At 39.4% G+C, this 13,658-nt stretch overlaps 2 protein-coding genes across 2 annotated transcripts in view; one reads left to right on the top strand and one right to left on the bottom strand.

Moving 5' to 3' along the window:
* Positions 1 to 13,658, bottom strand: part of ddx46 (DEAD (Asp-Glu-Ala-Asp) box polypeptide 46) — an 800,847-nt gene that overhangs the window by 470,909 nt on the left and 316,280 nt on the right. The gene's annotated exons all lie outside the window — the stretch shown is intronic.
* Positions 1,346 to 13,557, top strand: ppp2cab (protein phosphatase 2 catalytic subunit alpha b). The gene is made up of 7 exons (NM_200911.3): positions 1,346 to 1,660; positions 5,659 to 5,868; positions 8,376 to 8,549; positions 8,768 to 8,857; positions 8,934 to 9,095; positions 9,362 to 9,480; positions 12,766 to 13,557. Exons 1-7 carry the CDS (start codon positions 1,559 to 1,561, stop codon positions 12,836 to 12,838), a joined length of 930 nt encoding a protein of 309 aa, NP_957205.2. The 5' UTR covers positions 1,346 to 1,558; the 3' UTR covers positions 12,839 to 13,557.

Genomic DNA, 13,658 nt, shown 5'->3' with positions numbered 1-13,658 from the left:
GGAAAGTCTTTACCCCAGGTGGAGGAGTTCATGTATCTTGGGGTTTTGTTCACAAGTGAGGGAAGGATGGAGTGTGAGATTGACAGGCGGATCTGTGCTGCGGCAGCAGTAATGCAGTCGATGTACCGGTCCGTTGGGGTAAAGAAGGAGCTGAGAGAGGGTGAGGAGCTCTGTCACCCGGGAGGAGCTCAGAGTGGAGCGGCTGCTCCTACACAGCGAGAGAAGTCAGCTGAGGTGGCTCGGGCATCTGTTTCGGATGCCTCATGGATGCCTACCGAGGTGTTCCAGGCATGTCCCACCGGGAGGAAGCCTCGAGGAAGACCTAGGACACACTGGAGGGACTATGTCTCTCGGCTGGCCTGTGAACGCCTCGGGATCCCCCAGAGGAGCTGGAGGAAGTGTCTGCGGAAAGGGAAGTCTGGAGTTCTCCCCTAGGACTGCTGCCCCAGTGACCCGGCCCTGGATAAGTGGATGAAAATGAATTAATGAATGACTGAATGTTGTAATCCAGTTTGGTTTCTGCATGCACAATGAGTTTTTGAGCATTCAGTCACAGACTAAATTCAGCAACCGAGACAGACAAACAAAAGAACATCTACAACACATTACAAGAAAAATACATACAAAGCAGTCTTTTATGGGGCTAAAAGCTGACTGGTAAACTATAATATAATATAATATAATATAATATAATATAATATAATATAATATAATATAATATAATATAATTAATATAATATAATATAATATAATATAATATAATATAATATAATATAATATAATATGATATAATATAATTAATATAATTAATATAATATAAACACTCAAAACAATATAACAATTATTAAATAATAAAATATACAAATGCATGGAAAAACAAATATATGAAATTAATAATTAAATAATTACAAGCAGTTATTATATAATCATGAAATAATAGAATAAATTTATTCAAAATAATAGTATATAAATTAACAATAAATGCTAAAAATATTAAATGAAGGAAATAATGCATTAATTAATTTATTGGAAGCTTTATATATATATATATATATATATATATATATATATATATATATATATATATATATATATATATATATATATATATATATACTTTTTTTGCAGGTTCGGTTCTCTATAATGATCAATATGCTACACATAATTGTAAAGTAAACGCTTTTTCTCCAGATTTATCCTTTTACTGTAAAGGAAAACGCCCGACGACGTGTTTGCGAACCAGTCAGAAAGCTAGAAGCGCTGCGGCTGTCCAATCACAGAGGAGTGTCGTACATGCGCAGCAGTGAGCAGCCAATTATCGCCGCGCCGGTTTTGGCTGGAGGCTAAAGTGAACACAGGCTCAGGGCGGGACGGAAGGCCGCGGTGCGCTTCTCCTCCCGGGGATCCTCTCCTTCAGTTCGGTTTACCGAGGCTACTCAGATTCATTCTCTCGGGATCCAGGACACATGTGCGCCTCACAGTGACCAGGTACACCGGGTGGACATTCGCGGAGAGAAATCAGCAGTCTACGTGAAGAAGAGCAACGTTAAAAACAGACATGGAGGAAAAGGCGTTCGCGAAGGAGCTGGACCAGTGGATCGAGCAGCTCAACGAGTGCAAACAGCTGTCAGAAACTCAAGTTAAAACCCTCTGTGAAAAGGTGAGACCACAAAACACTTTTACACAATCTAGCTCTGCGATTTTGCGTTTCCCCTGTGTTCTTCGCAGCTTTACAAGATGGCGGCGGTTTTTTTAAACAGACTCTGCGAAACTACGACTGTTCATGTTTAGCTCACTAAACACCACACAAACCGACGCTTCTGTCCTAAATCGTTATAGAAAGTCAATTGAGACGAATATTAGGAGGTTATGCTGTTATATTAGCCTCACTGATGATCTCGATTCTACGGGAGTATATTGTGATTTAACCTTAGTGTTAACAGAGTATATTTCGTTCTGTGCAGGTTTTCCGGTGTTTACATTATTAGTTGGCATAAAGTTGGTTTTATGGTTACACATTCGGATTTGGCGTTAAATGGGACACGGTAAAGTAGAATTTAAAAAGGCTAATATCGATGAATTATAATGACATAACTTACTGTTGTGTGCACAACTTGTTACACGCTCTTTCTATAACTTACTGCTAACGTTACTTTGAATATTGGTCCTCAAATAACATGTAAGAATGACTTCAAGACAACATCAGCACTATTTAATTAGCTGTCAACAATCTTTACTTTGACCGTCATTGACTGATAATATGATTTCCCTATTTAGAGTTTGCAAAGAATGCTTTAATGAAATTATACAAAGATGGTGAATACCTGAATGTGCGAATATTAAACTAACTTTACCTCAATCTGGTAATTAAAACCCGCCGCATCTGCGAGCAGCTTCTTCCTCAGTCTTAAAATGGCGTCGGTGATCTGCTTCTGTACTCGCTGTCACAGTACTGAGATTCTACACATATTATATGTCCAACATATTTGGCCAAAGTCTGCAAGGAGGTGTAAATGACGAATGATGGAGGTCTTGATCGCTCATTCTGCCTGGCTGGCCTCTGGTGCTGCAGTGGGGTTTGTACTCCAGCTCTGTTTGTTGCACATTAAGAACAAAATCCTCCATCAAAAGATAAAATGGCTAAACAACTTTGGGCTAAAGTTGGTTTTATGTTCGCATATTAAGACATTCACCTTCTTAATTGCGTGAAAGAATTCTTTGCAAATAAATAGGGTAATCATATCATGATCAGACATTCACTATCACAGTACAACATTGTACAGTTAATTAAATAGTGCTGCTTACACTGCAATAAATGCTTTTCTTACTTTTTTTCTTGTTTCTAGTCCAAATATCTAAAAACTCTTAAATCAAGCAGAATTTTCTAGACACGCAAAACATATTGTCTTGTTTTAAGATATAATATGCCAAAATTAAGTGAGTTTTTCCTTAAAACAAGTTAAATAATCTGCCAATGGGGTTGTTTTAAGGAAAAACTAACTTAATGACATATTATTTCTGAAAGCAAGACAATACTTCCATAGTAGGAAAAACAAACACTGTGGGAGTCATAGACCAGTTAGAACAGGTTTACAACTAGTAAAGGGTGAGTGAATGAAATGACAGAATTTTCAGTTTTGTTGTAAGCTCTCTTTTGATTAACAAATAATTAATTAAAATGTATAACCAGTAGATTTAAAAGCAGACGCATCACCGAACAGTTTTATGAAATAGAATTAATTAAATAGCTTTTTATTGAAATATGTTTACGGAGAGTTGCGGCTGATGTCAGTGCTTTATTCTATATAATATCTCATAACCAGTGAACAGACAAAATGTTATTAAAAATAATGATTATAATGTTTTATTTTATAGTATATGAGAGCCCTATTTAATTTTTATTTGCACTGAAGTTATTTATGTATTAGATGCTCTGTAGGATTGTTTTGGAAGTAACTGCAAGTTAATGTATTAGGATTTTATTAAAACTATTTTATTGAGCTGATCTGTGTCTGTCATTTTAGAGTTATCTAGAGCTGTGGTTCTCAAACTTTTTTCATCAAGTACCACCTCAAAAAAAATTGTCTCTCCAAGTACCACCAAAATGAGCAGTATTAAAATACAATAGCATAGTAGGCCCAGTAAAGCAGCTACACCTCTACACCGTTAAAGAACAGGGCAGAAGACCTCAAATATAGGCTATATGGCATATTATATACATAATTTTTTGATAAATTTTTATATGTGTTAAGCATGTACATGACATATTTCATTCCTCCGCGTACCACTGTAAGGAAGCCTGTGTACCACTAGTACCACAGTTTGAGAACCATTGATCTAGAGCAGGAGTCACCAACCTTTATGAAACTGAGAGCTACTTCTTGGGTACCGATCAATGTGGAGGGCTACCAGTTTGATAAACACTTCTCGAATAACAAATTTCAACAATGATTTAACAGGGTAGGAAATACCCTGTATTTAATGTATCAATGTGCAACACTTTATTTTTTATATATCTCTGCAAATATGAACATTTTTTAAATGATTACTTCTATATTAGATGGAGCTTACTGGTAAGTGGCGCTATGGTGAGCTATTTTTAGAAGAGACCTCCGGGCAACAGGCGGGCACCATGTTGGTGACCCCTGATCTAGAGTATCTCTGATATTTATATTGTGTGCGTGGGTGTGGATGCTTTGCAGAACTTGAGTTTGATAATAATGGCATGATGCACAGTAATAATGTTTTCAGAAAAAGCTTGATCAGGAAATGAAAGAGAGAAGTGCTCGTACTTCATGTAGAAACTGTCCAGTGAGTGTGTAAATTTACTAGAACAGTGTATGCTGCTGCTCTGTTTGTTCAAGGAGAGTTGATCACAGCCCTGATTGTAATGCAGTTCCAGTGACGTGTCCAGACGTAAGACTTTATATTAGTCAGCATCTTCCTATGACCCATTTTCACCTGGTAATATTAAGATGATTTTTAGTTGATACGAAGTAGAAGTGTTGTTTTAATCCACCAAATGTCCACTGTCTTCATGCAGGTGTATGCTCTTTAAGCGATTGTTCAGTTCGATATTGTGGATTAAGCTTAAACAGTTGATAAAAACAGTGAAAGGGAATGTTTTTCTTCAGCATGCAATATAAAGATCTAAAATGACATTATATGCTGTATTTTCTCTAATTTTGCAGTGGTATTTGCAACATCTCTATTTTTAAAGACAGTTCGTGAAGTTTAGAGCAAAACATTCTATTTATATGCATTCTAGTCTGTACTAGTCTCATATGCTGCTGTTATGGAGATATAATTCCTTTGCGTTTGTTCAAATTTATACATGTGAAACTGAGCAGGTTTTTTTCTGTATTCTCACTTCAGCATTAATATCACAATGTAAGAGCAGAGAGAAAAGACATGCCGTCATGAAAATAAGATCAATAACATCTGTTTTATTTGTTTAATAAAATAATACAATATAACTATATAAAAAAATATATATTAAAGTAACTAATTCTGTGCAATAATGGAAACACTGACACTGTAATGTTTTGTTTTTCTGCTATATTCATTGCGATATGAATATAATTATTTCTCCAGATGACTTTAGTTAGCTCAGCTCATATTAAATGTCTGGTTAATAAACGACTTTCCCCCATTGAACACAATATATTTTATTTTTAAGAAACATTTGACAGATTATTTTAGCCTGTTCACTGCTCTGAAATCTAAGTAAATGATTGTCTTCTGCTGTCTTCATTAGTGTAAAACGCAGATTTCTCTGCATCTTGAAAAGGTGTTTTTGGAGATCCGTCTCTTCTGTGGATATACAGTAAACCTCTGCACAGTTCAGCTCTACAGCAGCTGGATGTTGCTTTATAGGTGATTTGTTTTTCAGATGTTTCCTGAATTGTAGGCTGACCAGTAGCTCATGATGTGGAGGATCCTTTTCAGCCGGTGATACTGTTGCCCCTAATGAAATAAAACAGTTGTAAAAAACACAACTAGCATACACCTTAGGAACAACATAACAGAATATTTTAAGCAGTTTTAAAACTTTTGAGTTTCCAAACCGGGGAAAAGCTTGAAAGCAGTTATCATCTCATGCCTAATCAACAGGTCAGGAATCTGATGGTTGTGATGCTGTTTTTTTTTTCTCTGCAGGCTAAAGAGATCCTGACGAAGGAGTCGAATGTGCAGGAGGTGCGGTGTCCGGTCACCGTGTGCGGAGATGTTCACGGCCAGTTTCATGACCTGATGGAGCTCTTCAGAATCGGAGGAAAGTCTCCAGACACAAACTACCTGTTCATGGGAGATTATGTGGACCGAGGCTATTACTCTGTGGAAACCGTCTCGCTGCTCGTCGCTCTCAAAGTAAGAGGCGCAGTTTAGTCAGGGTTATTCCTACACTATGTAAAAGTACTTGAATTAAATTTGACATTTAAATGTTTATGGTTTTATTTTAAAAACAAAAAAAAATTCTTAAATTTAAAATCTTAAAATGTCAATCCTGTACAGTAACGCTGACAGATAATGCACATTTTATCAGCCTTTCAGAAACTGACCTTTAATATCACTCCAGATCAGAAGAATCAGTGTTTGTGATGAACCACCATAAAGAGGAATATGAAGTCAGAATTATTCGCCCCCATTAATTATTAGACCGTTTATTTTTTTCCCCAATTTTTGTTTAATGGAGAGAAGATTCTTTTAACACATTTCTAAACATAATAGTTTAATAACTCATCTCTAATAACTGATTTATTTTATTTTTGCCATGATGACCGTAAATAATATTTTTCAAGACACTTCTATACAGCTTAAAGTGACATTTAAAGGCTTCACTAAGTTAATAAGGTGAACTAGGCAGGTTAGGGTAATTAGACAAGTTATTGTATAATGATGGTTTGTTCTGTAGACTATCGAGAAAAAAGCGGCTAATAATAATGTCCTTAAAATGACATTTAAAAATGTAAAACTGCTTTTATTGTAACTGAAATAAAACAAATAAGACTATTTCTAGAAGAACAAATAATATGAGACATACTGTGAACATTTCCTGAATCTGTTCAACATCATCTGACTTCAGCTGTATGTTCTCAACTTGAGTTCAGTTTTTGCAGAGGGAGCTTTTGCTATTATCTTGGCTTTGGAAAACATATATTCTGCTGAACAAAGAACATTTCTTTTGATTACAGATTTAGAAACCTGTCCGTTTCAATAATCCAATACAATAAGAGGATTTTTGATTGGTGATTTTGATATCTGGTTTTGCTGGAATCAAAGGCAATGAGGAAGTAGACAAAAGAAGCACTATTGACACACCCCAACATTTGTCCACTTTATGCTTTGGATCTGAAACCAACAATTTGCTCAAACATGAAGACCGAATGGCAAGGAGAATACAGTCTACACCAACACAACAAACTTCAGAAAATTAGCCCTAATGTTGGAAAAAGAAGCTTTGATGCATTTTCCAACTGGTGGGATCAGACTGATTTTACAAACTAAAACAAAAAAGAAACAGGCAATTTGATTATTGTTGCTGTGCTGTTGTAGTCTGTTTATGAGAATCGATAGTCATCCAGATTAATCATCGCACTGCTAAACTGAATTCATCAAACATTGGCTGCACGATATATTGCTTTGCTGCGAGGTGTATACAGTTTCACCAGGTGATTTGAGTAGCTCTGTATGGAAAGATTTCATCCAGTCATTTTGTCTTTCTGAGCAGTGCATCTGCATAAATTATAATAAATATCAATCATAAACAAATAAACCGTGCTTTATGGTTTTCTGCAGAGTCTAACAGTATTCAAGTGCAGAAATGGAACAGTCAGATATAAAATAACAGGCTCATCATTGTATAAATAATTCTAAATAATAATGTTTTGAACCTAATCATAAATAAATAATCTAATGTCTGACTATTGCAGATCCACACACTGTGATGTCGATGCGCAGATGATCTATTGTTCAGCCCTATCCGCTTGTTAAGTGGTGACGTGTTGGTGACGCGTGTAATACTCTTTCCGGGTCCAAGCTGCCATTCATTTGAGTTGAGAAATTATTTGTTTATGATCTTTTTATTCATATCACACATTAGAGTTTATTTTACATAAAATCATAGTGTACACAACAATCTCTGGGCTTGCTGCATAATAAATACCAAAATTTGTACAATTTATAAAAAAAATGAATCACTTTCTGGCCATTGGATATTAGGCATGAACATATATACTGCGATCGTGATTTTCGAAAGTATTAAATCGCTTTGTAAACGTTTATTATTACAATTTCATGAGTCTCCCCATACAGTTGAATAGAGCGCTTGGACCCGGAAGCCGCTTCGCTGGACGTCACACTTATCAAGTGAATATCAAACAACATCAGACAAATGTCCTCAAAATGGTGTTTACAGTATTAAAAAATGATCATTATCGTGATAATAGTATGTGCAATATCCATAACGCAGGGAAGTTCAATGAGTTTAACTAAGTTTGGTTCAAGCAGTTGTGTGGTGCTGCATGCATAGGTCGTTTAGTCAAATCTAAATTGGTTATATCGTTAGAAATATCATTATCGCAACACTCAACAACAAAACTGCATATTTTCCCAGTATCGTGCAGCTCTAGTTTATTGTATGTTTGCGCCACAGATTTGCTGTTCATATAAATCTGCTTAATCTTCAGTCTCTCCGGCTCTTGGAAACCTTTTATTTTATTTATTTATTTTTTACAAAATTTGTAGTAAACGATTGCAATGACGTCTGAGTCATGAACTGATGTGGACCGTAATAGAAATATAAATAAATGTTAATACTTTTCTCATGTATTATTGTAATATTATATTTTAATCACTGCTTTGTCTTCGTGCTGTAGGTCAGATACCGTGAACGTGTCACAATACTCAGAGGAAACCACGAAAGCAGGCAGATCACACAAGTGTACGGCTTTTATGACGAGTGCTTACGGAAATACGGCAATGCAAACGTGTGGAAATTCTTCACAGACCTCTTCGATTACCTTCCCCTCACTGCCCTGGTAGATGGACAGGTACGTCAATCCACAGGAGGAGGTTTTATTATTCACAATTAATCATTGACAGTTCAGACACTCACTTGATCTTATAGTTCATTAAACCTTTGACAAGTCTGATCTCAGTGGATGTTCAGATTTATTGATTTCCCTGAAGGCACTGATCACAGTGGGTAAAATCAGGTTTACCTTTTGTTTTGTGTACCTTTGAGTTTTATGAATGTGTTGCTCTGCAGATATTCTGTCTTCATGGAGGATTGTCGCCGTCCATAGACACTCTGGATCACATCCGAGCGCTGGATCGTTTGCAGGAAGTTCCTCATGAGGTACATTTATTTGTCTTTTCGTTTTATCCCCGTTTCTTGAGTGCAGAGGCTGATGAGTGTGTGCTGTCCTCCTCAGGGCCCCATGTGTGATTTACTGTGGTCAGACCCGGATGACCGCGGCGGATGGGGCATTTCTCCTCGAGGTGCGGGATACACCTTTGGCCAGGATATTTCTGAGACTTTCAACCATGCCAACGGCCTGACGCTGGTGTCCAGAGCTCATCAGCTGGTGATGGAGGTGCGTTTAACTAAATACAGCATGAACCCCGTCCTCATTCACCACAGACACCATCATATAAACCCTGTCCACATGTAACTGTGCTGAATTCAGTGTAAACCCTGTCCTCACTTGACTTAATTCACCACAAACATCATAATGTAATCAGCGTCCTCGTTTAACTTTTCATATTTAACAAATAAAAAGCTTATTTAAGATCAAAGTGAAATAAATGATGTCAGAATATGCTGTTGAACTATAATGAGAGTGTGTTATTCTCCTCTTAGGGTTACAACTGGTGCCATGATCGTAATGTGGTGACAATCTTCAGCGCGCCGAACTACTGCTACCGCTGCGGCAATCAGGCGGCCATCATGGAGCTGGACGACACGCTCAAGTACTCTTTGTAAGTGAACAGTATCAGGGATCACAAAAAAAAAAAAGCTTGTCTGCCGTCCCGGAGCTGTTGAGTCTTCGTGCTGGGACTGTCAGAAGCATCGAGTTTCTGCATCAATCAGTACTGACATTTTAAAAGCGTCTATTTCCTGATCATATTCGAGCGCTGTTGGGCGCATCCTTAAACAAACAAAGCTGATTTACCATTGTTCAGAAGCTCAGCAGAAATGACTGTGATTGGCCATGAAGGTCATCAGTAGGGCCAGACGGAATCTGCGGATGCTGTTTTCTGCGGAGAATTTTGGTAAAAATCTGCGGATTTCCGCGGAATTATTTTGGGAGTATCATAACTAAAATCTTAATATATGAAATAAAAAATAAGATCTTTTAAACTTGTATTTGATATTTAAAATGCAAATCACATTATGTGGTAAACAAAGCAAGTCTCTCATATGATATCTCTAGGAAAAGACAGAAAATAATACTGTACACACTGCATTGTACATTAATCAGATGAACATTTTTACATTAGTCAATAATATTACTGTAATTAAAAAACTGAATAAATATAGATTTACACACATTTACTCAAGTAAACAGAATTAATGATGGGCTAAAAATCGGGGTGGGCCTAGTCATCAGCTCACCTCTGTTCACAGAGTGCAAACACAAACACTGGAGTATTTCAAAGTTGCGTTGATCAGCTAGTCGGTCTATGAGCTGACATGTGAGTGATGCACTGATCTACACGGCTCTTAAACACTGCAGTGTCTGTATCTGTGTTTGCACTCGACTCTGTGAAGAGCGGTGAACTGATGACCTTCACTGAAGATTGCAGCCGGAAGAGTTACTAGGGATTGTTTCAAGCCTTGAGCCTGATAGCTGAAGAAGCTTTCACTGCATCCCAAAAGGCACATCTGCACTTTAGTGTCGTCCTGAATGATACACTAACTTTTTTTTACTATACGGAAATTCAAACCGTTTCCTAAACGGATGTTTAACAGTTGCCGAATTACGGAAAAAAATGACCAAACTTCCAAATATCAGCAGTCATGAGTATAACCCGTTCACCATCAGGAGGCGCCATAATCACTCGCATAGGAGGACTTTCCAGATTCAATCATCATCATTCATTCATTTTCTTGTCTGCTTAGTCCCTTTATTAATCTGGGGTCGCCACAGCGGAATGAACCGCCAACTTATCCAGCAAGTTTTTACGCAGCGGATGCCCTTCTAGCTGCAACCCATCTCTGGGAAACATCCACACACGCATTCCCACACACACTCATACACTACGGACAATTTAGCCTACCCAATTCACCTGTACCGCATGTGTTTGGATTGTGGGGGAAAACGGAGCACCCGGAGGAAACCCACATGAACACAGGGAGAACATGCAAACTCCACACAGAAACGCCAACTGAGCCGAGGCTCGACCCTGCGACCCTCTTGCTGTGAGGCGACAGCACTACCTACTGCGCCACTGCCTCGCCCTTTCCAGATTCAACACAAAACAAAGTACCCAACATCTTATAGCTCCGCCCCTTCCGCTGTGTGAGCAGAGCTCCTGCTGTTGAGTGTGTGACGTGATCAACATGCCTTTAAAGTGCACTTCATCATCTTTAGAATAAATCCAATATTTCTGCGTGAATGCGCTCGTCTACATTTTGAGGTGTAAATAGTAGGGATGCTTCGATCAAGATTTTTGCAGCTGATACAGAGTACCGGTTCCTTTATCATGGTGATCGGCTGATACAGAGTACTGATCCCGATGTTTAGGAGAGATCTCCACTCAAGTATCATACGTGGATGGGAAAATGTGCTTTATACATGATAAAACTTAATGATGCTGCACATGATCCCTTACGCCCTGTTCACACGGGGCTTCAGCGTCAACGCTTGACTGAAGGCGTGTCTGAAGTTGGGGCTGAAGCGATCGTCATAGCAGCATCAGCCAATGAAATCCAGTCAGCAATAGGCCACTGTCTAGCTGGTGTATTTGCATACTGCGATCTGATTGGCTGACGCTTCCGTCGGCGCTTGAAAAGTTGAGCTAGTCCCAACTTCTGCAGCAAGCAACACCTCTGAAGCGGCGGCGACGAATCCACAATGCAGTTCAGCAACGCCTGACGTCACCCATTCACAGTGAATGGGAAGCGTTGACGCTGACGCCCTGTGTGAATGGGGCGTTAAACATGTCTCTTAAACCGTTAAGTGAGGAAATGTCATGGTCAGAAGGAAATTAAAAAGAAGAATAGATGGTAGAGATTTAAAAAGGTGAGCCAAAGTGCTTCATTAGTCATTTTTAAGCATTGCAAATGACGACAGAAAACTTCAACATGTCTCAATCAAGAACACGATTGATGCATGAGAAGCTGAAGTGCACTCCTAAATCCATTACTACTTTACTAAAAGGAGATATAGACCTTTAAACCGTTTACTGCGATAAACAAAATACAAGTTCTATTGTTAAATATTCATGTTAAAAATATAACTTAAGGTTTTTTATTTCATTTAATATTTGGAGTCAGGTTGTAGTGAAGTGCAGTGTTGTCAAACACACATCGTTCATTTGTTATGTGTAAAAAGGCCTAAACACATGCAAGACCATTCAAATGTTTTGCTCGTCTCCGAGTCTTGTCCACAGCTCTGGATATCCTCACAACAGCTCCATGAGAGAGGGAGATGTGCACTCGCGAGATCTTTACTGCTCTGTTTATTTCACCTATCAAATGTAATGCTTTGATTATTACTGTCCCTTATGCCATCTGTTCTCTTGCTCATGCACTCTCAGGCCATGATTTCTGGGGTATTTTATCTACTTTGCAGACATCCCGGAGCTGCTATGCATAAGCAGGAGACTAGCTGAGCGAGAGGTCATACGGTTAGATGAGACACTAGATAGGGGCGATAGCTCCACTCGCAGCAGCTCAAAACACTGGAAATGGCATGGTTGCACTTGACAGGAAGAGAGCATCACTCACGCAATAGTCTTTATGAACAGGACGCACTGCATCGTGCATATTTTAGCTGCTGTGATGCTTTGCCTGTTGTAGCTGCTGATGTTTAACCCGGGAGCGCACGTGCCTCTTCCTCTGCTGGTAAACACAAACAAACCTCTGAGTTTGGTTCATGAGATGGGCCAGATCAACGAGTACCAATCGAGTCATTAAAGTGATGATCGTCTGCTACAGATTGATCTGGGCATCCCTAATAAACAGTACAAGTATGGGATTTGGGACGCAGCTTTGGTAGATGAGTGCGTCTGATGCTGATGTTGTGTTTGTGTTTTCAGCCTGCAGTTTGACCCAGCACCGCGGAGAGGAGAGCCGCACGTCACCCGCCGCACACCTGACTACTTCCTGTGAACCCGCTGCAGCGCAGCGCACCGATATAACCTGCCTTCAGTCTGAAATAACATGAGGAGAAGAACAGCAGCGCTGAACCGAGAACTGATGCAGTCGGACCAAAAGGTGTGAGTGAGTGAGTGAGTGAGTGAGTGAGTGAGTGAGTGAGTGAGTGAGTGAGTATGCACCTGTGTGTTTGTGCCATATATCTATATCAGCTGCAGATCCTCCATCAGCCCCTCTGCGCTCCTCCTTGAGTCTCTCTGCGTTTCACCTCCAGCAGCACGGAAGCGAACTCTCCTCAGCTTTACTGGTGTTTCCCTCAGTTCTCCCCGTGTATTGAGGGAGGAATGAGATTAGATGCTTTTCTATCCCAGGATAATCTGAAACCGTGTGTGTGTGCGCGTGTGTGTGTGTGTGCGCGTGTGTGTGTGTGTGCGCGTGTGTGTGTGTGCGCGTGTGTGTGTGTGCGCGCGTGTGTGTGTGCGCGCGTGTGTGTGTGCGCGCGCGCGTGTGTGTGCGCGCGTGTGTGTGTGTGTGCGCGTGTGTGTGTGTGTGTGTGTGTGTGTGTGCGCGCGTGTGTGTGTGTGTGTGTGTGTGTGTGTGTGTGTGTGTGTGTGTGTGTGTGTGTGTGTGTGTGTGTGTGTGTGTGTGTGTCAGACTATGAGCTTGCCGTCGCTTTATGTGATGGGGTGTGTGTATGAGGGTACAGATAAAGAATAAAGATGATCTCGCTCCTGTTTGGTGTGTGTTTCTGTCAGTGTGTTCAACTTTTTGCAAACGTCTCTGAGTCTGAAGATGCTGAAGAGCTGGGTCAATTTCCCGCTGTTTTATATTATAT

Source organism: Danio rerio, chromosome 21 (assembly GCF_052040795.2).
Source record: "Danio rerio strain M-AB ecotype USA chromosome 21, GRCz13ab, whole genome shotgun sequence".
In the NCBI taxonomy this organism is placed as follows: domain Eukaryota; kingdom Metazoa; phylum Chordata; class Actinopteri; order Cypriniformes; family Danionidae; genus Danio; species Danio rerio.
Note: the sequence above shows the minus strand (reverse complement) of the source record. Positions and strands in the feature narration are given on the sequence as shown.

Bases quoted from the DNA above. Each gene is read 5' to 3' on its own strand.
- ppp2cab (NM_200911.3), top strand. From the start codon at position 1,559: ATGGAGGAAAAGGCGTTCGCGAAGGAGCTGGACCAGTGGATCGAGCAG. The intron at 8,550-8,767 runs GTACGTCAATCC...GTTGCTCTGCAG, and splicing joins CTGCCCTGGTAGATGGACAG to ATATTCTGTCTTCATGGAGG. The intron at 9,096-9,361 runs GTGCGTTTAACT...TTCTCCTCTTAG, and splicing joins CTCATCAGCTGGTGATGGAG to GGTTACAACTGGTGCCATGA.